Here is a 24,125-nt window from a genome sequence, read left to right as displayed (position 1 = left end):
AGAGAGAGAGAGAGAGAGAGAGGGAGAGAGAGAGAGAGGCGCGACTTCGCAAGGCAGGTACGAATCACACTTTCTCCTCCACTTCCACCACCATTACCACCACCACCTCATCTTGCATCTCCTCGTCTTCCTCCGCCTGAGAATGGACCTGGACATGAGCATTGCCGCAGGAGTCTCCCAGGGCGCCGGCCCTCGACGTCTTACTACTTGGGAAGCCAACGCAACGAGGAGCTTCGGTCGTTCGCCCACGCGGGGTACGCCACAGTCCACGATACAAGAATCACGAATGACGACACGAAGGTCCGGCCTGATTATCGCACACCAAGCAAATGCAGGGGGAATGTGGAAAGCGTCCCATTCAATCTTGCACGGCACAGTCTCTCGCCAAATTCCTCGATTGATCTTGTCCGCGTCGTGCCAAGAAGGAGCCCGGCGGAATTCTCTCTCAATGGCCCATGGATCTCACACGACGGGACCTGGGTCTACAGATGGCGCCTAATTATCGAGTCTGGCCTGACCCTGTGGAATCAGCAATAATTTGGTCAGATTTTGACGAAGAAGTGACTCGAGGCTTCCACGCTGATGACTGGGCGAGGTTGTGAGAAAGTCCCAAAAGATATCCATGATGGAGATTGGCACTTCTGGCTTGGCACGAACCCTATTATCATCCGTGGAGTCAACCAGAGAGCATGGGAAGGCACTGCGACATACACGCTGCATCTCGCGGTTTGACCTCGTCATCGCCATCACCGGTCGCCATCGATACAATACCTCGCGCCATCAACGCTCAAATACTGTCCAGGGCCCACCAGGCCTGAATGCGATGCTAACAATGATGTCCATAGTCGTAACTTCGGCCGTCAAGCCAATCCTACACGTCCAAGCTCCAACCAGCAACCAAGCCGCACCAATACTTCGTCGCCATCCGCGAACAGTCCCCCATCACTCTATCCACCAAACACCCAACAAGCACAAGCACCGCCATCGCCTTCAGGGGCACCTGCCACCATGAGCACTATGGAACCGATGCAGCAGTCTGTTCAAAACGGCAGAAAACCGCCAGTGTTTTTCCGCGAGGAGTATATTGGATTCATCGTCAAGGGTAATTTCATGACATTAGCTGCAAAACCAGCTCTAGTCGAGGAGGGCGAGTGGCTTTCCCACCAAGGTAAGTCAAGCTTAGAGACGCATGACCCACCGACTCACATTGACGCCATTGTAGTGGTCGAACAGAATCGTCTGCTCAGCGGCATGGTGAAGATCGTGCAGACGGAAGATCGTAGCAATGGCGTCGGCCTCTGCAACGAGAAGTCATGTCCAACTATGTCAGCCGGAGGGTAAGCATCGATTTGTAGTGAGATGTTCAGAGCGTCACTGATAAGTCCGTTTAGCACAACTTACACCTGGATTGACACAAACCGCAATCCCATTCATCTGCCAGCAGCAACTTACATCAAACATATCCAGACCTGGGTAGCTGGAAAGGTTCAGGACGAGACTGTGTTCCCCACGGCAACGTTCCAGCAGGCACCACCTCTTCCCCTTCCACAGCAAGCGGGTAATGATCCAAACAATTGGCTGGGTAAGGCATCGGGCTTCCCACCGCGCTTCGAAGTGGAGATCAAGAACATGTACAAGCAGATGTTCCGCTGCTACGCTCATCTTTACTGGTCACACTGGATGCAGTTCTGGGACCTCAACGTATACCGCGACCTCAACACCTGCTTCATGCACTTCGTCAATGTTGGCCGCATCTTTGGTCTCCTGTCTGAGAGAGACACGGAGCCCATGCAACCCTTGATCGACTTGTGGGTTCGTCGAGGCGACCTTCCGGACGGCGAGCACAAGACCGGAGCCGCAGATGCAGCGAAGCCGGCGACTGCTGCTGCTGCTGCTCCAGCTCCGGTAGTATAATTCTACTGCAATGGATAGTAGTGTTGCACGTCGCAAGCAACTTCCGCACTTCCTGGCAGGATGCTTAAGCTGCCAGCCTGTATGAGTGCAATTTTAGGACATCAATGTACGTGCTCCACAAGCTGAAGGCAAGCACAAGGAAGATGGGCTCGAGCGTGTGTACGACGACGTGCTAGGACCACAGATGAAAAAAGGGGGATGAAAGTGAAGCTTATGCATTCATATTGCGCATCATGCACGACAGGGGCACCAGCTGTTACCTGATTGTATGTAAGGAGTCGAGCGTTCGCAACAAACAACATTTTTGCCTATTGCGAGTAGTCTGGCCTATCACTTGCTATGATCGCTTCCACTTTCGTTCTCGCCTGATGTTCTGAAGTACATGTATCCGGTGCGACAATGTCCAGTAGCTCCTCCACGTCTACTGTCTGCCGTGTATCGAGGTCGATGATTCGAATGGTGCCCAGGTCTAGCACACCGGGTCGGAGTAAGACGAATGACATGTGAGCTTCAAAGCATGCTCCGGGCGGCAGTGGCCCAATACGCAAATCAGCATTGAGATCGAGGGCATTGGAAGGCTTGCTACGTTCCATGGGCGGCGTGCAGAACACGCGGGCACCCACATCAGACACGGCCACATCTGCAGGAGCAGATTGCTTGATCAGCCACGATTTTCGAGTTTGCACAATCATCAGGCCGAATCTCCTGGGTCGTGAAGACCGGTTGTTACAATGCACCAAAAGTTTGAAGTCGGACGAGGCCTGCACGAGTGGTTTTCTCGTGAAAATGAACGTTACTCCGCCTGATGCGACCTCGGCCCTTGCTGGTGCATGCTCCCCGGAAAGTGTGCCCAAGGACAGAATGGAGTGTGACTTGCGATGTGAGGACACGGCCGCAGGGCGCGACCATTGGTAGAGCGGACTCTGCAAGGTGTGACTGAGGTCAGTTTGCCAGTCTATCTCCAGGACGATCTGAGAGCCCTGATTCAGAAGCACTTCGGCTCTGATCGAGATGGAGATTTGACTCCCCCCGCGGGGATGTTCACTGTCATTGACGATTTTGTACAACAGAATGGTCTCGTCCCCGCCGCAGGCTTCGAGCGGCAGTTTTATGCGCGTGAGATCCTCGATGTGAGCATTGGAGCCCGTGAGCTCCGCCTCCAATATCCGGATGCTACCTGATAGGATGTGGGACGGCTCCAGATGCAGACTAGCCACAACCGCACCCGGCAAGTTGGAATAGCGGATTCTGGTGAAGAGTGCTGGCAACAGTGGAAAGGCTCGTCGAGTAGCGCCTCTGATCGACTTGGCAGCATCTGAAAGGGTCGAGGGCTTCGGAGCAACTTTTGTAATCTTTGACGCTGACATGTACACGTTCGGCGCTCCCTGCACTCGGCCCGAGTCCAGTGGCTCCAGCACGTTCGCAGACAAGGGCTCGAAACTTGCCAGAACGGGCGCACTCAGTTTGTTAGGACTGTCCTGCTGCTGGTCGGAAAGCACCAAGTTGGCGGTAAAGTAGACTGCTGGCCTCTGCAAACGGGCGGGTGGTCGCGACAGATGCAAGCATGGCTCCCAGACCACGTAGGAATGGTCGTGGGCGGTGACGATGTCCTTGAAGCTGCCGGCGCTTACGGTTTTGGTGTTGAGATCATGCTTGCCCGAAGCAAAAGCGGCAGCACCGCTGCCCTGAGGCACAGCATCGGTGGCATGTGCAGCGACGATGAGCTCGAGATGGGGCAAGATGTCGCGGAGGTCGCGCTCGGTCGCCGCTGTCTTCAGGACAGCGAGGATGTTTGCATTTTCATCTGGAGTGCGAGTGGTTCTAGGTCTGAGTCAGGGGTGGTGATGGCGAGGGGCGGGAATGGTACCAAAGAACAGATTGCGTCGCACGGGCACGCGGGACACTTCGGTCGGCGTGCCCGCAGCGATGAGGGCGGCGACGTCGACGGGCGGGTGACGGGGCAGCAGCACGTCTAGGACGGCGGAGTGGGCGACTTGTTCGAAACACGATCGGAGGCTCCCGAGATGAGCCATCGACGGCGCGAGGGCGAGTGGTGACGGGCCAGACGGGAGGCATGTCCGGCGCGCAGAGGAGATGCTGCGACTGCTCCGCCGGGCGGTCCGTCCTGTCGCGTCGCCTCGGCCTTGGGGGTGGAGCGGAAGTGAGGCCTGAGGCAGCGAGGCTGAGCCCCGCCAGAGACAGGAGTGTCAGGCTGAGGTAGTGTAGTGGGGCGTCACTCACTCACTCACTCACTCACAGGTACCTGTAACTCACTGCCCGATCTGACTGCTCGGCGCGTCCATTTCCATAATCCGTCTCCACTACATTACCTTCCAATACCGTACGCGACAAACAACGTCGTCGCCATTACACATACACACATCCTGCAACCAGTGCACCCATGGCGAAGGTCCCGCGAAACTTCCGACTGCTGGAGGAGCTGGAGAAGGGCGAGAAGGGTCTGGGCGCCGGTGAGAGTGCACAAGGAGGGAGGGAGGGAGGGGAAGAGGGGGGGGAGGGAGTGGTCAGGGCCGCTGCGGACGCCTGCTGATGCTCGACTAGAGGCTTGTTCTTACGGCCTCGACGAAGGCGACGATCTCCTCATGACCAACTGGAACGGCACGATACTGGGACCACCTCACGTACGTCGTCGCAGTCGAGATGCACTGCTGCCGTTCGAGAAGCTCACGCTAATCCGCTCCACAGAGTGTTCATGAGAATCGCATCTACTCGCTCAAGATACATTGCGGCTCCAACTACCCCGACAGCCCACCCGAAGTCACTTTCATCAGCAAAGTCAATCTCCCAAGCGTGGATCAGCGGACTGGCAAGGCAAGTTCCTGAGAATGAACATGAATGCATGAGCATGAGCACCGCAACTTACGCGGTCGATCAGGTTGACCTTAGCAAGCTCCCTACCTTGAGTGTTTGGAAGCGCGACTTCACCATGGAGACCATCCTAATTGAGATACGCCGCTACATGGCTGCTCCTGCAAACAAGAAGCTTCCACAGCCAGCAGAAGGCACGAATTTCTAGCCCGCACTTCCGATCCGGCAGGGCAATGCATGCAGCTGGCGTTCTCGGGCTGCAATCGCCAGACCAGATGAACTCTAGGGCATTTGAGGGCAAGACGCATGCCCTGCTTAGTCTGCACATCTATGTGCAGGCATCGAGTCTCCGCATTCGAATCTGCTGCGGAAGCAGAAGGGAACGTGTAGAGGTCGAGTAAGCTCGATCTATGTCTATATGATCAAGATTCGCCCTCGCAGGAAAGGGGTACATCTTCAATTCATCAAGCACGGCATTGCTAGCCATTCCATCTTCCAAAAGTCACGTCACATGCTTACTGTGTGCTGTATACTCTTGCCATTTGCTTCGCCTGCTTCGGCTCAATGAACAAGGCTTCTGCCTCAACAAGCTTAGTTCCCTCGCCATCGTCGTCGCCCAAGAGCTCGATCCAGCCCGTAACCCAGGCTTTGCGTCCCTCCACCTTTGTTGTCTGCGCCTTGAGCACTACGTAGCTGTTGCCTGGACATGGTACGCGATAGTCAATCTTCAAACTTGCTGTGACTCCGACCTTGTTCGGCAGGGCCGGAAAGCATGCTCTTGCTAGACCTTCATCCAGCATCGTGGCGAGTAGCCCTCCGTGTACAATGCCCGGATGGCCACACAGCGCCGACCCCAGATACGAAATCTGGACCAATGTAGGCAGCTCGCCATTCTTCTCACTGAAGGTCAGAGGTGGAACCTCGATTTTATTTTCTCCAAGGAGCGTTCCTCCCGTAAGGTTATGAGGGCGCATCGCTGGTGGAATCTTCAAATGAGGTCGTGACTCTGTCATTCCTTCTTGGGCACGGAGCTTTTGTGCGAGTGGATGATTCACAATGCGCGCATTGATTTCTGTAGCGGCGGGAGTCGATGGCTCGAAAATGGAAAGCGTCTCTTCGTCGGTAGGGGGATTGAGAAAGCCATTGACGGCCTCTGCCACTGGTGCTGCCGCCATGGCGCCGCCTGCAACGAAGGAGATGAAGAAAAGCGCAGAAGCAAATGCGAACCGTCGTAATCGTGAAGCTTGCTGGGGCGCTTCTGGTCGCACGTCGGGTGATTGGATCGGAGAAAGTGGTGCAGGGCTGGCAGTGGTCTGGAATCTGAGCCCCCTTATATAGGTTGGCGACGAAAGTTTTGCTGAAGATGCAGCTGTCAGACTCAGGGCGCCGGAGCAATGCCTGTTTATGTCGGCGCGACGTCGCTGGCGTGCTGATATGGCGGCCGAAGGTCTGCTCGTGGCGCTGGGCTCGTAGCACGCTTTGACGACCTTTGAGCGTAGCGCTGAGGGCGAGGCGAGCAGCGACGTTAGAGAGCGATCTGTGGCTAACGCCGCCAGCATGGTCCGCGTACTGAATCGACGTTGGTGTCGGCAGTCTCCAGTACCTAATACGGGTTGTGAAAGTACGATACCTCCTACCTCCTAGTCCTCGCGGTCCGTCTTGCGGGAGTGCCCGTCCGCCATGATGCACACTACTAACTTCCAAAGTCTCTCTCTCCACACTACCTTACTTACTTGTCCGACACCCCCACCACAGAACAGCTTCAATTTGGCACTTTCTGTGACCAGCACTCGAACACCCTACAACGGGCAGAATACCATAGCACTAGCAGCCGGTGCGAAGGCCGCTGCAGAGATTGAAAGAGCAGCAGAACTTGGGGGACGGGAACATTGTAACGAGCGTGCGACGAGGCCTAGACGGGGCAGAAGTAGACGCTGTGCGGGTACGACGGACGAACTTTTTCGGCCGTCGAATGGCCCGCTCACGAGAACGTAGCAGGGGCGACTATACCTACAACCGGCGCGACGACCGCGATCGCTATCGTGACCGCGAGCGAGAGGTAACTGCCTCCGGACTCCCCACGCGACGACCCTCGCTGACTTCTATCCAGCACTATCGCGATGACCGTGAGCGCGATCGAGCTCGTGATCGCGACCGTGAGCGCGACCGTGATCGAGACCGTGACCGTGAGCGCGACCGCGACCGGAACCGGGACTGGGACAGAAGAGGGCGAGATCGAGGCTATGATCGAGGCTACGATCGAGGACGAGTGCGCGATGGAAATATCCGTCGAGGACAGATGACAGAGCGTGATCGCTCGCGGGATTTCCCTCATTATGACAGGCGACAGCCATCCTCGGTGAGAGATCAGAGCCATGCTGGGCGTCGTCGTCCATACGAAGACGACGATAGGCACGGTAACGACGACAGGCATCCTAAGCGCATCCGAACAGCTTCTCCCCGACGCAGCGAGGTATGTACCCACAAGCTGAAATCTCTTCATGCCCAAGAGCTAACTTTGCAGTCTTCCTCGCGACCTGGAACCGCCAATGATGAGGCCACGAAGAATGCACTTCCTGCTGATGATGCAATGAAGAAGGCACAGGCCGAGAAGTTGGCCAAAGTCGAAGCCTGGAAAGCAAAGAAGAGCAAGCAGCCCGCAGCTGAACAAGGTGTTGCGGCGGCGACCAACACTGCTATGCCGCCGCCTCTGGCCCAACAGACCCTCCCGACGGCCTCAAATCCTCGCACCAGATTCGATACTACGGCGATGAAAAAGCAGACAGACGACAGGGTACGACGTGGAGGCCCAGCTCTGGCAATTGATGCTGCCGTACCAATCGCTGCGAAAGGCATCAGTCTGCCGACTACAGGCTCTGGCATCGTTGACGCCAAGATCACTGGCTTCGGCTTGAACAAAGCAGCGAACGACAAGCAAAGTGATAAGCCGGTAGCAATGAAGGCTGGAAACGCACTTGGCGAGGAAGAGAGCGAACAACGGATATTTAAGAAGCTTCCTGACCTCGCTCTCGAAGCCTCAACGATGACTGGCACCAGCGCTGAAGATCATGGAGATGATGATCATGACGACCTGCGCAGTGATGAAGAGGAGGTTGAAGCGGCCCGCGAGGCGGCTCAAAAGCGTGCCGAAGAAGCACAGGCAGAACAACACGATGCCACAATGGCGGACGCGGATTCCTCTGGTGATGCTGCTCCACTTTCCCTGGAGGCTTTGAATGCGATGGCCGTAGACGAAGACGTTGACCCGCTTGATGCTTTCATGAACACCCTGGAAGACCAGCCTCGATCGCGCGGTCATGCCCTGCCAAACAAGCGAGAGCCACAGCTTTTCGATGAAGACGACGGACCTGGTCTCGTGGCCGTTGGCGACGATCCCGAAGATCTTCTGAGAGGCGGTGGCAAACGCAACAAGAAGGAGATCCTGCCCGTCGATCATAGCAAGGTTGAGTACGAGGACTTTGCAAAGAACTTCTACCGGGAATCTGTCGAAGTCGCTGAAATGACAGAGAAAGAAGTGGCGACGCTCAGGGCCGAGTTGGACAACATCACCGTTCGAGGCTTGGACCAGCCTAGACCCATCACCAAGTGGTCGCAATGTGGCTTCGGCGCTCAGATTCTGGACGTCATCAAGGCCAACAAATTCGAAGCACCCACGTCCATTCAATCTCAAGCACTGCCGGCCATCATGTCGGGCCGTGATACCATAGGCATTGCGAAGACCGGATCTGGAAAGACATTGGCCTTCACCTTACCAATGTTCCGGCATATCAAAGATCAACGTCCAGTGGCAAACTTGGAAGGACCTATTGGTCTGATCATGGCTCCCACTAGAGAACTGGCTGTACAAATTCACCGTGAGTGTAAGCCTTACTTGAAAGCACTTAATCTGCGCGGCGTTTGTGCCTATGGTGGTGCGCCTATCAAAGATCAGATCGCGGAGCTGAAGCGTGGTGCCGAGGTCGTCGTCTGCACACCTGGACGCCTCATCGATCTTCTCGCCGCAAATCAAGGACGTGTGACGAACTTGCGACGTGTGACATATGTGGTGCTCGACGAGGCCGATCGCATGTTTGACATGGGATTCGAACCACAGATTCAACGAGTTCTGGGCAATGTACGACCAGATCGTCAAACCGTACTCTTCTCGGCAACGTTTCCGAAGAAGATGGAATCCCTTGCACGCAAGGCACTGAACAAGCCCATCGAAATCCTGGTCGGTGGTCGCAGTGTGGTCGCAGCAGAAATCACCCAGATCGTCGAAGTCAGATCGGAAGACACCAAGTTCCGCCGTGTGCTTGAGCTTCTTGGCAATTTGCACGAAGGTGACGAAGATGCTCGATCTCTGATATTCGTGGAAAGGCAAGAGACTTCCGACCACCTTTTCAAAGAACTGAACAAGAAGGGCTATTCGAGCGTGTCTGTGCATGGAGGTCGAGAGCAAATTGACCGCGACGCAGCGATCTTGGACTTCAAGGCGGGTGCCGTCCCCATCATGGTTGCGACATCCGTGGCCGCCAGAGGCCTTGATGTCAAGCAACTGAAACTGGTCATCAACTACGACTCACCGAATCATGGCGAAGATTACGTTCACCGTGCTGGTCGGACCGGTCGTGCTGGCAATACTGGCACTGCCGTCACCTTTGTAACACCCGAGCAGGAGCACTTTGCTCCCTTCCTGGTCCGTTGTCTCGAAGACAGCAAGCAAGATGTGCCCGAGACGCTCAAAGAGATGGCGGCTTCGCACAAAAGGAAGGTCGAAGCCGGTCAGGCCAGCAAGGTCGGCTCTGGCTTCGGCGGACATGGCATTGAGAGGCTTGACGCCGCTCGTGCGGCCGAGCGAGCGAGGGAGAAGAACATGTACAAGACTGGCGACGATGCGGAAGAAGAGGATGATGGCAAGAAGGAGAAGGACAAGAAGGGAAGCGAGGTGGAGAGGCTTGTTGCCCAGGCTGCAGGCAAGGTCACCGAACGTTCTACGCAAGCTGAAAAGTCTGCAGAGAAGGTGCAGGCTCAAGCTGAGAGAATCCGCAGCGATCTGGCAGCACATTTGAGCAATGCGCTCAAGGTGCAAAAGACGGAGATACCTGCTGCAAAACCTCTCGCGCCCAACGACCCGGTTGCCAGAGCTTCTGCAGCTGCAGCGGCCATCAGTGGTCGTCTCGAAAACAACCGGCCGAGTCGCGCGGGTGCGCCTCTCGACAATCGTGGCCCCGACGCTGGCGCATTTCACTCTACCCTGGAGATCAACGATTTCCCGCAGAAGGCGCGCTGGGCCGTCACCAACCGCACGAACGTCGCCAAGATCCTCGATGCCACGGGCACTTCCATCACGTCCAAGGGCACATACTACCCCGCGGACAAAGAGGTTGGCCCCAACGAACCCCCAAAGCTGTACATCCTGGTGGAAGGCGACACAGAGATCGCGGTGCAATCTGCGATGCGCGAGCTGTCTCGCCACTTGATGGAGGGTACTGTGCAAGCTCAGGAGGCTGAGGCTCGCGGTGGCACTGTCGGTGGACGCTACAAGGTTGTGTGATTTTGGCCATTCGCGCGCAAATGGCCATGCTCCTGGCATGATGTACCTAAGCGAGACCCTGTATGTTGGGAGACACCTTGAGAACGTGACCGGCGCCCGGCACGTGAGGATGATTACGTAAGGGATGCGGGTGTAATACCTGGTACCTTACCTGTATATTAGTGCCCACTTCCCTAGTCTACGTAGCATCCTCTGTCTCTTGACCTCTAAACACTGCACACTAGTTCTATTGAAAATCATGCTACGGCAGCTGTCCGCTCCTTTTTCTTCCATTTGCTCCATGTCAACTTCCAGTCGTGTGTGTGCACATACATACATACTATGCTGAGAATGGCCCAACATGATTCCATCTATCGGACCGAAAGCCCATTTCCCAGTTCCCCTTCATATCATTCATGTTCCTTATGCCCCAATCCGGTCTTGCCAATGTGGTTGCTGACTTGCTTGTCATGCTGGGCAGTGTAGTAGAAGCTCCTGCTCGACAAGGCCACAGGATCGGCGACGCAATCCAGAGCTACTTGCTCTAATCTGCGTTGTATCGTGCTTTCGGTGGAGGCACTACAATTTCGCGAATGCTCACTTTTCTGCTGTGGGTGCTTACTGTCGTGAAGCTGCATGGTGTGTGAGCCCGAGGGCGATGGCTGACGAGGCAGAACGCTGCGATACAAAGAACCATGCATATCAGAAGCACTAGGAGCTTTGTGGATTCCTGCGATGCCCATCATCCGGTTGGGCTCTCCCTCCATCGTACTCGGCGATCTGGAATAGATTGAAGGACTGTTGATGACCGGACGAGCGCTGGCGGAGTCGGGGAAGTCGTTCAGAGTGCCAAAACGTCGGAGTGCTCGACCGGGAGTGCTTTCGACATCCCTTGTCCCATCGAAGGTGCCCGAGCCGGTCATATTCAGGACCTCATGGGACGTCAACACACGTGCGTCCTGAGCGTGGTGGCCTTCGGCTAGTTGGTCGAGTTCTTGCCGCAATGCCCTCGTGCTCTTCTTGCTCATCTTGAGTTTGATCTTGTCCGCGAGGCGTGGACTCTTCATGATATAGTCCACGGGCGACAAGAGAAACCTTCTACCCGTCGCTCCGTGCGGGTGGTCCTGCGGCAGAAAGCCCGGCGTCAAGGTCGCGTCCATTGTTGTGGGAGGTCGACAGGGCTGCAGTATTTCGTTGGATTGGTCTGTTGGTCGCTGGTATGGGCAACAAATGCGATGCGCCATGAGATGTCCCTGTGCACTCACTGTGCGAGAGGTAGGGGCAGGCCCAAGTAATGCGGTGGTGCGGTGGTAGCAAGACGTGTGCCTACTACCAATCTGCACTGTTTACCTGCCAGGTACTGATGTTTTGCTTGGAAAGGCGTGCTGACCTTGACCATACCTTACTGTATGCGTTGCCAAAGGCACTTACCTTACAGTACCTACTACAACATGTACCTACCGTTCGCCTAGAATTGCAATGGGAAATCTCCTGCGATGCACGATAATGCAGGAACACTCGTGGCCTGCCCCGGGCCATTGTCAATGGATGTCATCTAGGTAGATGACATCCATGTAAAGTACCTGGAATTTTTACAATTCTTTAAAAGTACCTTACGGTCCTTACGGTCCTTACTGCACAGTACCTTATGTCATTGTCAGTAATGTCAACTCAGTCACCAGTGAGTGAGAGTCAGCGACAGTCTACGTACATATTTCGTCCAATCGAGTCTAGACCCGGAAGGGCGGGGACTCCTCGGCTGCTCGGCGCTGCATGTGACAGACAGTACTGTATAAGTAAGGTAGTACCTAGGTACCTTTACCTGTTAGACAACCTCGCAAAATCAGGGAAACTCTCCGTGTTGCTTACAAGAACTACCTGACCTACATTAGGTGCTAAGGCAATTCTCGCCTGGGGACCAAGAACTGGAGGCAGAAACTGGGTCGACTGCCTTTCGCTGATATACATTCCCTTGTCATACAATGCCGTAGTCGATCGACCATATGCCGTATCCGAACGTGCATCATCGACACCCTTCCCGCCGTGTCGTCGCCTCATCTTCGTGTCGACCTCTACCGACAGTAGTACAGGTATCCTCCATACACGTCTACCACCTGACTGCAGACATAGGCAGACAGACACGCACTCACGTACACACACGCACACGCACACGCACACGCACACGCACACGCACACGCACACACACACACACGCCATGGCTCTTCTCTCGCCGCAGCTGCGCAAGCACTATCATCCGCGCACGCCCCAGGGCCGTCAAGCGCTGCTGGCCCAGGGCATCGACCTCGTCCGCAACATCCTCTTTGCCCTCTTCGTGTTGCGCCTCACACGAAAGACGCTCCTCCAGCTGCGCGGCTATGGCCTCCTAGGATGCATTCAGAGCCTCTACACCACTATCTACCGCCGCCTCTACGCCCTCTTCTTGCGCCTGCCATTTGTGCAGGCTAAGGTGCAAGCCGATGTCAAGAAAGCCATCGCTGAGCTACAGAGCAAGCTGGTCCCTTCAGGACCCGGCGTGGTCAATTACACCACGTTGCCTGCGCAAGGTTGGACGTCGGCACAAGTGCGCGCAGAGCTGGAGAGGCTGGGCGATATGGAACACACCAGATGGGAAGACGGAAGGGTCAGTGGTGCTGTGTATCACGGCGGGAGCGAGCTGGCGGAGCTACAGAGCGACGCCTTCAAGCGCTTCGGCGTCAGCAACCCGATTCACCCCGATGTGTTTCCCGGCGTTCGGAAGATGGAAGCAGAAGTGGTGGCAATGACGCTGGGACTCTTCAATTCGCCTGACACTGCAGCGGGTGTGACCACGAGGTATGTTGGTCTCAGATACCACGCAATCAGTGACAAGAAATATCTTGAAAAGACATAACTCTGTGCGGCTTGTGCACTAACACCCGTGTTCTTTATTAGCGGAGGCACTGAAAGCATTCTGATGGCCGTGTTGGCCGCACGTCAAAAGGCGTATCATGAGCGAGGCATCACTGAGCCGGAAATGATTCTCCCAAATACTGCACATACCGGTACGTATCTATCGTATTTTCATATTCTTCGAGGCTCGCTTCTCGCCACCACATATGCCACAAATGACTGATTCCATGCCAGCCTTCCGCAAGGCAGGCGAGTACTTCAAGATCAGGATACATCTCGCAGCTTGTCCAGAACCGAGCTACAAAGTCCACACGCGTTCTGTCAGTCGCCTGATCAACTCCAACACCATCCTACTCGTTGGCTCCGCGCCAAACTTTCCTCACGGCATCGTGGACGATATTCCTGCCCTCTCGCGGTTGGCCATTAAGCACAAGTTGCCCTTGCACGTCGACTGTTGCCTTGGTTCTTTTGTAATTGCCTTTCTCTCCAAAGCTGGGTTTCCTTCCCCAGATTTTGATTTCCGCGTGCCTGGCGTTACGAGCATATCCGTCGACACTCACAAATATGGTTTTGCGCCCAAGGGAAACAGTGTGGTTCTGTACCGTACGGCCGACCTACGGAGATACCAATACTACATCTGCCCGGACTGGAGCGGAGGCGTTTATGCTTCTCCCAACATGGCAGGAAGCAGGCCCGGCGCTTTGATTGCTGGCTGCTGGGCTAGTCTCATGAATACAGGCGAGGATGGCTACGTGCACACGGCGTTGCAAATCGTGTCAGCTGCGAAGCAGATCGAGGATGCCATTCGGACCAAAAGCTCATTGAAGCACAGTATCGCAGTCATTGGCAAGCCCATGGTCTCCGTCGTGGCCTTTCGTGCGTTGAACAACTCCAAGACCCCCAATCTGGCTGTCGATATTTACGACATTGCTGATGCCATGTCCGCAAAGGGCTGGCATCTCAATGCCTTGCAGGACCCTCCCGCGATACACGTGGCTGTCACGATCCCCATCGTGAGCGCAGTGGATGCATTGATCCAGGATCTCGAGATTGTCGTAGAATCTTGTAAAGGTCATGTGACCGCCAATAAGGGCGACACAGCCGCTCTTTATGGCGTTGCAGGAAGCATCCCAGATAAGAGCATTGTGAAAGATCTCGCTACTGGATTTCTCGATACGCTATTCCACGTCTAGAATTGGCGAGCGACGCACCATGTCCATCACCCAACCACCCACCCACCCACACTCTCTCTGCACTGCTGCACTGTATACGTTCTGTGGTCATATGGACCTCTGTTGTATTCTTTTGCCTGAGCCAAGAAGCTACTCCCGCCTCCATTGCCGGCAGCTCGCCCTACGGACGCCTTTTGGCGTTACGAACTTACCAGAATGGCTGTGCGGGCACCTCGATCTCGTCGTCGGAGCGGTAGTCTTCTGAGACAACGGAAGTTCCTCGATTGTTGATTCCCATGTCGTCCATCTCCATGATCGTATCATTGACACGCTCTTGCAGCTCGTCGGCTCGGCTCAGATCATGCGTCTCCCAACAAACCTCCCACCAGTAGCTTTGCGCCTCGATCATCTCCTTTGCCGAACATGCCGAAGCTCGACTTATGCCCACGACTAGAAGTCAGTACTGCCTCACTCGTATCATGGGGAGCTTTGTGGTGGCCGAGAGGGATACTAACAAGTTGTAGGACTGCGAGCCCAGAGGTGCTTTAACAAGGACCTGTACTTCGCTGAGCGTCAATGTCATACCTGGTCTCTCGGTATCAACAATCTCAACGACTCGCTTTGCAAGCACATGATGGACTGTGAACACTTCACTTGGGACTTGCATTCGGAAAGATGGTGGACCGCCATCACTATTTATGGAGGCGATGAAGTCGTTGATCGCGCCCATGGGAGATATCGCGTACTTGGTTCCAGGCTGCACAAGCGATATCTGAGCATCGTAAACGTGGACGACGTAGTGAAGACACGCTTCAGCGAGAACTCTCTCGCGTGTCTTGACGCTGTATCTCGACCTATCAGGGCCCTCCTCTCCCGCTGGCACGACGACCTTCAGAAGTTGTCCCGTGGCATTTTCTCGAATGAGAATTTCCAGAAAGGGCCGTGTGGTTTTTGACGTTGAACCCGATTGACCCATACTTGCAATATCAGCGAGCTTTGCAGCATCTTCCGTTGATGTTGTCACCCGGGAGAAAAAGTCTGTCCGCAGGCTAGTTTGGCGGAGCTCAGCCTGTAGCGCGATCGGATCTTGAGGAGCGAAGCTGAGCTCCTCGTTCTTATCGCCAGGCCGAAGGAGCAGTACGCCTGCCTGGCCTACTAGCTTAAGCTGGGAGCATTTTGGTCCAATATCATCATCTTCCTCTTGAGCCTGCTGCTTCAGGCTTTCACTACGCAGCAGCTCGCCAAAAGGGTGATTTTCCGTGGTGATCTTCGTTGAAGGCTTCAAATGAGGGAGCTGTGGGCTTGCACCGCCATCTCTGTTGTCAGCATTGCGATCACTCAGCATTTGCCCACTCTGGCCAGCTTCTCCGCTGTTCTGCTGCCGCGGCTTGTTCTTTGGCAATGGCCAAGGCTCCGGTAGTCCCAGATTCACCTTATTGTTGCCTTTCTTGGCCTTTGAGCCGCAGCCTGCCCTTTGACCCATCGTGTCATATTTCTTCGTGGATTCCTCTGGCTTTGGCGACTGTATTTCTTCGACAATGGGCGCCGCTGCGGAGTCACGCCCTAATAGTGCCGCTGCCGCGTACGACCTTCTGATTTGCGGCACAGGCTGCGTGCTTGTCTCCGATAGTAAGCTTGGCCTGCACATCTGTGAAGCGATAACGTTGAGCTCCTCGGGGTCTATGGCGTTGGCGCCGGTCTGGAACTCCTGCGACGGGTTCCAGAGACACTGTCCAAGCATACTTGGCCCGGAGCCAAAGTCAGGTTCCAGCTTTGTCGGAGAAGAGCCTTGGTCAGATTGCTGCAAAGGGATCAATGCTCCGGTAGTCGATGATTTGGGAGCATGGAGTTTGCTCGAACAAGCGTCCTCGGTTTCATTCACTTCGACAAGGGTTAGATTTTCATGATCTGCTCCAACCGTTGAAGCCGTATGATTTACAGCTGAGCGCCCATAGTCGTCTTTTCTGGCCACTTCCGAAGCTAAACATGTGCTCTTCAACATATGGGCTTGGGACACAGATTCGCCACCCGCTGCCCGTCTTACCACTCGCTTGTCTCTGGAGCGCTGTCCGCTCTGTATGGGCACCCGGTTCTGATTCGCCCACTGGGCCGTACTCGTCGCATCGGCAGTAAGACCGTTTCGGTCTACCCTCGCATATACCGCAGAGGTGGTATCATGTTCCCACTGATGGGAAACTGCACTGCCGGGCGTTTGCTGTTCCGACGATTCGCGTATCAGGGAAATATTGATAGAGTGTTGTGGCGAATGCCGTCCTTGGTTTACTTCATCGCAGGCACTGGGTTCGAGTACTGCGGACGAGGGGTAACGACTGTAGTTCCCACTGTAATTCGTCATGGCCAGAGCATTGGGTCTTGCTGCATTGGGCGTGGAACGTATCTGGGGCAGCATAGCGTTCAAAGCGTCATGCTCACTGCCGCTCTCTGTTGAGCCATCTGTTTCCTCTGCTGCATCGTCCACTGGGATCGCAACCATCCCCCTGGGAACGCGGGCGCGGCTCAGTGTGTGTGAACGACTAGCCGCCAGATACTGCTCTGCATCTACGGGTATGTCTGCTCTGCTTTCTGGCGTTGTTTGATTCTCACCTGTCTCATCAAGCCATTGGTCGACGGCCGATGCATTTGTCAGTCCCGGAACGGACTCGTATTTGCATCGTTGTGGTGTCTCCTCTCCCAGCTCAATGCCTGCTCTACGATCATGCAAGATCGCAAAGCGTGGCAACTGCAACGCGCCTTGCGCGCTTGGGTTCCTTTTCCCGTTCGCCCCTGTCCGTCCATTGAATATATGGCCATTGACACTGCTCCAACGTGCCGCTCGACAAACTTGGCCCGCGCCCATTAATTTATGATTTGCGCCCAGACACCTCTCGAGCAGTCCGTAGCTTGGCAGCTCGTCAGGGAAGAACAGCTTGACTGTTTGGACTCCGTGCTCAGGAGCAATGACGATCTGCGTGCGTGCAATCTGTGTGGGCGGCTGCTGTGCTATAGTCGGGATAGCGGCAACGTCGTCCTGATTGGCGAAGGCGCCCAGGTCGTCGAAGCTGCTCTCAGGAAAGCGTAGGACCGTCGGCTGTCTCTGCTCGCGTTCCGCTGCTTCGAGCTCTGTGCGAATATACTGCTCGATGATCTGGCTGAGCGTGCCATCGGCGCTCTTTCCTCCTTCAGTCTCCGGGCAGGAGAGGTAGAACGTCTGTCACGGTCGGTAAGCTCATACGCGTGCACACGAGCACGCTGTCCATCACACACCTCACTCGCAACCAAGTAGGTGCACATGATGGTATCGTCTTTGACCGCATTTCGGAAGCTGGCAATGACGGCGGACCTCGCGGCCTCAGTGAAGGCGTACAGCGAAGTATGGAAGTAGTGCGACAGTAGCTCTGCCATGGCGGCGGGCGGCGGATGAGTTATCGAGGCGGTGCTGTTGGTGCTGCGCCTGTGTATGTGGTGTCTGCTGTTGTGCCTGCTGTTGTTGTGTCTGCGTCCTGTGTTTGTTAAAGAATCTGGAAGGAGCTGCGTTTCTCGCGAGAGCGATTTCACTGACGTGCCGACCTGAATGATCACAACGCGCGCATGTACTGGAAGGTGCCTCCTACTGGGAATGTAGCAAACGGCATGAACGGCCTTACCTTTGAAACACCTCATGCTACCTTATACCTCGTCGTCTACCAAATCTCGACATAGAGTAGCTGTAGACAAGGCGCGATACAATCACCATCCCCGTCGTGACTTGGCTGGGCTTTTGTCCATACCGCAGCCCAATTAGCAAGCTCTCGGTCCGGCCTCAGTGCCCCGATCGAGACATCAGCAAAGGTAGTAAGGTATCGTAGCGTCCATGTCATTCATGCCTCATTATCGTCACTCGCCTTCGCTAAATCGCTATCAAACAAGCAGCGTGCCGACCCCGGTCTAGCTGCTGTCTATCCGGGTATTGCTCTTGACATTGATTACCCAGCGCATGCGCTTGACCACTTGGTCCATCTCTGCACTGAGCTTTCGAGTCTTGTCGTTCGCTTCCTTCGTCTCTCTTTCAAGTTCTTGGAAACGCTCTTGCTTCTCGCGCTGAAGCTCTTCCCACTTGCTCACCAGCTCTGCTTGGAGTTTCCGCGTGCGTTCCAATTCCTGTCGCATCTGATCTGAGACCACGTCGATTTTGGACAAACGCCGTCGATCCTCCTCCTTCTCCAGCTGCAATTGGCTGACTTCTGTCTTGATGCCTTCAATGCGGGCTTTGTACTGCTGGCTCAACTGCTTGTGACTGCTTTCGAGTATCTCCGAGTGAAGCTGAGCATGCTTCGTCTGTTCTGCCATGCTCTGCACGTCCCGCCGCTTCTCCTCAACAGCCTCATCTCTTTCTGCCGTAGATTTCTGAGCCATCTCCTCAAAGGCCTTGCTTCGCTGCTTCTCCCTTGCAAGATCAGACTTCAGCTCTTGTATGATTCTCTCTCGTCTCGCCAGCAGTCCATGGTCTACGTCTCGGGCGTGACTCAGATTGTCGTTCTCCGCCTGCAGGGACTCCATGCGTGGCTTGAACATTTGCAGGCTCCGCTGCAGCTCATCCGCCTTGATCATTTGCTCTTTCAGCTCGCGCTTGAAGCGGTCGTTGTCAGCCATGAGCTTCTCAATCACGCGGCCAGACTTCCCAGCCGTGGTCGCGTGGCCAACGGCAGAGCTCCATTGACCTGTGTCTGTCGGCGGAGGAGATTGAGGGGATGACGGCCCATTCTGGAGGTGACTGCTGCCGTTGATCGTAGGAGACGACGTGCCATTGCGAGCAGGGTGAGCACTGCTGCCGCGGCCTGCAGTGCCGTTGGGCGTGGGCGTAGGCATTGTCCCATTCGAGCTGGTCGCGTCGTCCGAGCTGCCAGAGAGATGCGAGCCATGCATGGCATCAATGGACTGAAGCAGCGCGAGATGCGGCAATACTGGCGCATCGGCTGCGTTGCATGGACTCGTGCGCGCTACTGAGTATGGACGATAGAGCCCCAGTCATCGAGAACAATGGAAAGCAGTGACGATCAAGTGTATCAGCCTCCCTACATGTAGATGTGAGGTAGGAGGTAGGTAGCTAGGTAAGGTAGGTAAGGTATGTAGTGCAAAATAACGAAGGATCCAGGAGTGACGGGAGATGGGACCAGGAAATAAATACATCGGATGCGTTTCAACGTCCCAATCTTCTCATCTTGGCAGAACGTATATGAGGCTACGTTACTTCGACAGGACACAAGGATCATCTGGATTACCCGACTCCATGATTGTTTCGCTTGGAATTTGAACAATTGCGTGTAGGTACACCATGTCCAATCTGATGCGTTGATGCTGCCGTGTGCTGTGCTCCCCAGTACCTTCCAGTACCCTATCGTATCACTACCTACCTTACCTTCGGTAAGGTGAGGTAGGTCTACTTCAGCCGACCTACAAAATGTACACAGCACATGCCCGTCTCACGCCTCACCCACTTCCTGTAGGAACTGCGTCTTGTTCCACCGCACCCGGTCTCCACCTCGCCAGAACTTTTTTCACTGACGACCTGGCACCGCTGTTCTCCTTGTACATCTCTTCCGCACAATCAATCGCCATTTGTCGCACGGGCGGACGAAACATGATGAGGTACAGAAGCGTGTTAGTACTGATCTGTATCCGCTCTGGATCTTCCGCAATTTTCTTGACCCGATCGAAGATGGCTCGGTTAACCGCCGGCACCTCAGATAGTAATCTGATAATTATTCGCCCATCTTTGACATCGAATAGGGGCATCATGTTATCGAGCAGCCGCAACGTCCATCGCCAGTAGGTGGGCAGGTCGTCCTCCTCAACGTCTTCACCATCCTCCTGCCTCCGCCGCTGGAGAAGTCTTTCAGAATACCACTCTTCATTTAGCCAATTGATTGCCACATCGATTCGGGCACGGAAGCTTTCCATCACGTAACCGAGCAACGCTTCTCGCAGCGCGTTGTCAAGGGTTGAAGTTGGTACCTTCTTGGCCATGCTACGATCCCCATTCGGCGATTCCAGCTTGTTTTCGCTACCACCGAGATCGAAGTTTGTCCGAGTGGCTAGCCTGGTTGCCAATATGATCCACCCATCTCGGTCATGCCCGATGGCTGTCGCTGTTGCAAGACGATTGAACCCGTGTTGTGTCTGCATAGGTTTGCCTTTGGCCTTCACTTCCGTATCAAGGTCCCTTAGTATGGTAAAGACTCGTGCTACAGTGGCTGCAGCATACTCGGCCCGTTCTTGAGCCGATAAAGGAAGTGACGGTGGCAACTTGAACAGCCCCATCGCAACATCACTTTCGAGCTCGTTCGGGGGTCCGTGATCGATGCTAATTGGCGACTGCTCAACTTGGTCACTGTAACCGGCGGCAGGGTCGTAGCCGTCGTCGTCCACATCCTTCGTGCTCGCCATACTGTCTGGCAAAGTTGAATCGGGCTTATGCTGGTCCAAGCTCAGCCATCGGGACCGCACCACATTTATGGCCGCTGTGAGTTTCTGATCAGATATAGCAGGCATGAGCGCTCGTACCAGCTGGGCCACACTTGCCGGCGGCAATCGCTCTACGTGAAAGGCTGTCGCAGCTTGGTTGTTCGTCAATGTCCAGAGCTGCGCTAGGGACACTGGCCCAGCTGGCAACGGTTGGTGACCATTCGGTTGCTGTTGTAGCAACGATGTACCATTCGTGATATCTGCGTTAACGCGTTGGCGTTTGAGATCGTTGAGACCATCGATAGGTTCGTCCGGAGCTGGGCGTTTGAGATTTGAGGTGTCCGAGAATGCTGAGTTAAGGTTGTGCTTCAAGCGTTCTATGTGCTGCTGTATACGAATGGCGAATGCTCCATTGGGATTCCTCTTGAGGCAATTCAGCAGGAAGGACATTGTGGTTCGTGTCATACTCCTTGTAGAGATTTTATCCTTGCCACTCATGCCCGCATCTACGAGCTTGAGAGGGTTGAAACTGAGGACTGCTGTCAAGATCTTTGCCGATATACTTGCACGTCGGTGCACCAATGTAGAAAGGGCATTGAGCGTCGCAGTGACAATGAGAGGATCGTTTGAATTGTCCTGTAGCACACCGAGAAGCCTGTCCAATAGTCCTGAGGCCTCTGCCTCCAAGTTTGCAGGTGGGATGATAGGATGATCTCTGGGCACCAATGCTAGACTGATCTCGTTGTTTTCTGGTCGTCGAGGATCAGCTATCAGCCCGGGCGTCTGCGTCTGCACCACCGCAGCCACGAATTTGATACAACATATTCGTACTCCAGGCAGAGCAGTGTCCATCCTCCGCAATATACTGCTCTTGATCGCAGCTATCTTCGGCCAGGTCTCATTGTCTGACGAATTGCCGACCGTATGTCTGAATACCTGCGGATATATGCTCGCGGCGCATTGCACAGCACTCTTCACGACACTGGTATCCTCGTCCTCGCCTGTCATCTCTTTGCGACTGAGGTAGCCCTTGAGCGTATCAAGCACGATCAGGGATAGTTGCTGCTTCTCATCTGTTGTCACCACCTGCGACGCGAATGTCTCTGCCAGGAACTCTGCGCCCCATCTCCGCAGCTCAAGGGATGCTGTAGGCGCAATGGCCGTGATGACTCCGGGCACTACTTGAGGGTACAAGGTGTGATCTTTGAGCGCGATTCTGCGGGCGGCCTCAAGATTCTGCAGCGCTGCAGCTTCTGCGTGCGCCATCGCGACTGCGAACAGCAGCACACCGCGCGACGCCGGGGTTGAGGGAGATCACGAGGCAAAGAAAGCAGCTATGTAACTACAGTGTCCGGCGCGTACTCCAATCCCGCCCTGTGCGGCGCATTGCGGTGGATACTGTAGAAGGTGAGGTTGGCGAGCGCAAGAAGCTGAGAGCGTGTGGGTGGGTGTGTGGGTGTGTGGATGGATGTGAGAGGTAGTTGCGTTGTAGTGGGCGGTAGAAGGTTGTGAAGGTGGATGTATGTGTTCTAGGCAAGGTAGGTAGGTACATGTAGTGCACAAGACTGAGGTGGAATAACGCGGAGAGGCCAAGCAAGGCAAAAGTTACCTGGTACTTGACCACCAGGTAGGTACCTACCTCTACATTCATCGACCACTTGCGAAACCTATTTTGAAAGCACCATAGCCGATCAAAATGCCTCTTGGAAGGTAAATGTATCTGGTACCGATCCTGTGAGTGATCAATTTCTACTGACACGGTATAGACTACCACAGTCCTCCTACTACGACAGTCGCAATCGTCCCACCGCAGCCCTCTACCGAGCCCGACAACCGTACCTCATCAAGAACGCCGTGACCGGACTGGCCATCTTTGGTTTCGTCGCTGGAGTCTGTAGGTGCTGCACTTAGCCACCGAGTTTCGAAACGGCCGCTGATGACCGCAGACACATGGACGATCAAGGCCATTGGTCAAGATGACTTCTCCGATGTTCCTATTCCTGACGCGCCAGCCCAGCCAGCAGCGGCGCCTCACACTAGCACCGTGAAAACTGCAGGAAAGGCATGAAAGAAGCGAAGTGATATGGATGAAGCACGGTGATACCGGACATTCAGGTGGCGTTCGACATGGACTTGGAATTGACGGAGTATAGGCTGAACAATTGTGTACATACGATTTCTTCACTGGTTCGAGAGCTTTCCGCATTACTGCGTGGTTGAGGAGCGTGATCACTGCCACAAAAGCCGGCGGCGGCGGAAAAGAGGATGTGTCACACCAGCCGTTAGTGCAAGATGAGGAGCACGACTGCGCTATTGCGCATCAAGATGTGCAGTAGCAGCATTTTAGGAGGTTGTCGAGTGATTGCATAGATACCCAACTAAATCAAGTGGCCGACTCAGCTGGCCGGTGTCGTGGTGACTGCTGGGTCCACCCGTCTAAATTGTACCACCGGCTGCTCGACAGGCACTGTGTTATTCTTCAGCTGCTCCAGCTTCTTCTCATTCTCATCTCTCGCCTCTTTCTCGTACTTGGCAATCAGCTCGTCCAGATTGGCGCTTCCGCGGCCAGCAGGCACATTGTATGGTGATCCCGCATTCACGAGCCTGGAGTTGCTAGATTAGCGTGCCGAAACTGTTGCGACTTGACCAAAGGGACCTAACATACTCGGGAAATCGCAGGTCAACAGTCTTGACTTGCTGGTTCGGCTCGTTCAGGAATAGGACACGGTCTGCAGCTGCCTGCTGCATGGCTTGCGTGTGAATGTCGTTCCGTCGTGCCCATTTGATAGCATACTCGGCATAAGTGTCTTTGATGAGTCGCGTAAAGTAGGGCTGATCACTCGTGCCTTGCGCGGTGAACTTGTAGATTGCAAGCGACACAGGTAGTGCCGCAAGTGTGATGAAGAAGCCGGCCTGTACATGGTGTTATTCTTGTCGCCCCCAGGATGCACATTCCCGCCGACTTTTCTTCCAAACTGCCGATGCCATGCATCAAAGGGATTGCGGAGGGAGACGTACACCAAAGGCCTCGTTTGGGTTGGGGGGATGCTTTGCGTGGGCAGCTTGGCCCTCAGAGACGAGCTCTGGGCCATGGTGGTCTCCGGCAAAGCGTCGTTGACGACGTTCGGGCCTGAGACGCAGTCTCTGCGCAGAGCGCACCGCTGTCCTTCTGACAGGCTGCATGTTGTTCAATGGGAGTCGCGCGGTGTCCGTCTGGTGATCTTGAATGTGTGCACGAGGTCCAGAAGGTGAAGTGGAGAATGCGGGAGTAGCCTTGGACTGGAAAATGAGTTGTGAGGGACGCGACATTCATAGCCTCATACCTCCTAGGTACCTGGCCTGGT

At 54.9% G+C, this 24,125-nt stretch overlaps 13 protein-coding genes across 13 annotated transcripts; 5 read left to right on the top strand and 8 right to left on the bottom strand.

Moving 5' to 3' along the window:
• Positions 1-1,026: 1,026 nt before the first annotated feature.
• SEPMUDRAFT_32327 (Mob1/phocein) lies at positions 1,027-1,914 on the top strand (the record flags this gene model as incomplete). The annotated part of the gene is made up of 3 exons (XM_016908492.1): positions 1,027-1,168; positions 1,223-1,337; positions 1,392-1,914. 3 exons carry the CDS (start codon positions 1,027-1,029, stop codon positions 1,912-1,914), a joined length of 780 nt encoding a protein of 259 aa, XP_016765326.1.
• A 395-nt stretch (positions 1,915-2,309) lies between these two features.
• On the bottom strand, positions 2,310-3,926 carry SEPMUDRAFT_30351 (uncharacterized protein; the record flags this gene model as incomplete). Its single annotated transcript, XM_016908465.1, has 2 exons — positions 2,310-3,718; positions 3,782-3,926. Coding segments are annotated over 2 exons (1,554 nt in total), but the record flags the coding sequence as incomplete, so codon positions are not given.
• Positions 3,927-4,179: 253 nt separating this feature from the next.
• Positions 4,180-6,323, bottom strand: SEPMUDRAFT_122635 (uncharacterized protein). Its single transcript, XM_016901785.1, has 4 exons — positions 4,811-6,323; positions 4,621-4,746; positions 4,477-4,556; positions 4,180-4,385 (listed from the first exon to the last, which is right to left on the bottom strand). The coding sequence occupies exon 1, from the start codon at positions 6,300-6,302 to the stop codon at positions 5,259-5,261; it is 1,044 nt and encodes a 347-aa protein (XP_016765323.1). The 5' UTR covers positions 6,303-6,323; the 3' UTR covers positions 4,180-4,385; positions 4,477-4,556; positions 4,621-4,746; positions 4,811-5,258.
• SEPMUDRAFT_130001 (ubiquitin conjugating enzyme) lies at positions 4,180-6,323 on the top strand. Its single transcript, XM_016902322.1, has 4 exons — positions 4,180-4,385; positions 4,477-4,556; positions 4,621-4,746; positions 4,811-6,323. Exons 1-4 carry the CDS (start codon positions 4,316-4,318, stop codon positions 4,949-4,951), a joined length of 417 nt encoding a protein of 138 aa, XP_016765324.1. The 5' UTR covers positions 4,180-4,315; the 3' UTR covers positions 4,952-6,323.
• Positions 6,324-6,507: 184 nt separating this feature from the next.
• SEPMUDRAFT_130000 (P-loop containing nucleoside triphosphate hydrolase protein) lies at positions 6,508-10,519 on the top strand. The gene is made up of 3 exons (XM_016902321.1): positions 6,508-6,802; positions 6,854-7,216; positions 7,268-10,519. The coding sequence occupies exons 1-3, from the start codon at positions 6,716-6,718 to the stop codon at positions 10,298-10,300; spliced, it is 3,483 nt and encodes a 1,160-aa protein (XP_016765322.1). The 5' UTR covers positions 6,508-6,715; the 3' UTR covers positions 10,301-10,519.
• Positions 10,520-10,550: 31 nt separating this feature from the next.
• On the bottom strand, positions 10,551-11,013 carry SEPMUDRAFT_146300 (uncharacterized protein). The gene has a single exon (XM_016903564.1). The coding sequence runs from the start codon at positions 10,978-10,980 to the stop codon at positions 10,690-10,692; it is 291 nt and encodes a 96-aa protein (XP_016765321.1). The 5' UTR covers positions 10,981-11,013; the 3' UTR covers positions 10,551-10,689.
• Positions 11,014-12,126: 1,113 nt separating this feature from the next.
• Positions 12,127-16,754, top strand: SEPMUDRAFT_146298 (sphingosine-1-phosphate lyase 1). The gene is made up of 4 exons (XM_016903563.1): positions 12,127-13,111; positions 13,211-13,320; positions 13,403-14,796; positions 14,865-16,754. The coding sequence occupies exons 1-3, from the start codon at positions 12,495-12,497 to the stop codon at positions 14,359-14,361; spliced, it is 1,686 nt and encodes a 561-aa protein (XP_016765319.1). The 5' UTR covers positions 12,127-12,494; the 3' UTR covers positions 14,362-14,796; positions 14,865-16,754.
• On the bottom strand, positions 14,549-15,685 carry SEPMUDRAFT_35154 (uncharacterized protein; the record flags this gene model as incomplete). The annotated part of the gene is made up of 2 exons (XM_016908598.1): positions 14,549-14,777; positions 14,856-15,685. 2 exons carry the CDS (start codon positions 15,683-15,685, stop codon positions 14,549-14,551), a joined length of 1,059 nt encoding a protein of 352 aa, XP_016765320.1.
• A 396-nt stretch (positions 16,755-17,150) lies between the features above and the next one.
• On the bottom strand, positions 17,151-17,910 carry SEPMUDRAFT_146297 (uncharacterized protein). The gene has a single exon (XM_016903562.1). The coding sequence runs from the start codon at positions 17,740-17,742 to the stop codon at positions 17,341-17,343; it is 402 nt and encodes a 133-aa protein (XP_016765318.1). The 5' UTR covers positions 17,743-17,910; the 3' UTR covers positions 17,151-17,340.
• A 232-nt stretch (positions 17,911-18,142) lies between these two features.
• Positions 18,143-19,460, bottom strand: SEPMUDRAFT_146296 (uncharacterized protein). Its single transcript, XM_016903561.1, has one exon. It carries the CDS (start codon positions 19,240-19,242, stop codon positions 18,265-18,267), a length of 978 nt encoding a protein of 325 aa, XP_016765317.1. The 5' UTR covers positions 19,243-19,460; the 3' UTR covers positions 18,143-18,264.
• A 63-nt stretch (positions 19,461-19,523) lies between these two features.
• Positions 19,524-22,185, bottom strand: SEPMUDRAFT_146295 (uncharacterized protein). The gene has a single exon (XM_016903560.1). It carries the CDS (start codon positions 22,045-22,047, stop codon positions 19,807-19,809), a length of 2,241 nt encoding a protein of 746 aa, XP_016765316.1. The 5' UTR covers positions 22,048-22,185; the 3' UTR covers positions 19,524-19,806.
• Positions 22,186-22,369: 184 nt separating this feature from the next.
• On the top strand, positions 22,370-24,072 carry SEPMUDRAFT_146293 (uncharacterized protein). Its single transcript, XM_016903559.1, has 5 exons — positions 22,370-22,491; positions 22,548-22,675; positions 22,728-23,385; positions 23,447-23,694; positions 23,800-24,072. The coding sequence occupies exons 1-3, from the start codon at positions 22,478-22,480 to the stop codon at positions 22,847-22,849; spliced, it is 264 nt and encodes an 87-aa protein (XP_016765314.1). The 5' UTR covers positions 22,370-22,477; the 3' UTR covers positions 22,850-23,385; positions 23,447-23,694; positions 23,800-24,072.
• On the bottom strand, positions 23,178-23,691 carry SEPMUDRAFT_35598 (uncharacterized protein; the record flags this gene model as incomplete). The annotated part of the gene is made up of 2 exons (XM_016908614.1): positions 23,178-23,385; positions 23,447-23,691. Coding segments are annotated over 2 exons (453 nt in total), but the record flags the coding sequence as incomplete, so codon positions are not given.
• Positions 24,073-24,125: the final 53 nt, after the last annotated feature.

This window comes from Sphaerulina musiva, assembly GCF_000320565.1.
Source record: "Sphaerulina musiva SO2202 unplaced genomic scaffold SEPMUscaffold_1, whole genome shotgun sequence".
In the NCBI taxonomy this organism is placed as follows: Eukaryota; Fungi; Ascomycota; class Dothideomycetes; order Mycosphaerellales; family Mycosphaerellaceae; genus Sphaerulina; species Sphaerulina musiva.
Note: the sequence above shows the minus strand (reverse complement) of the source record. Positions and strands in the feature narration are given on the sequence as shown.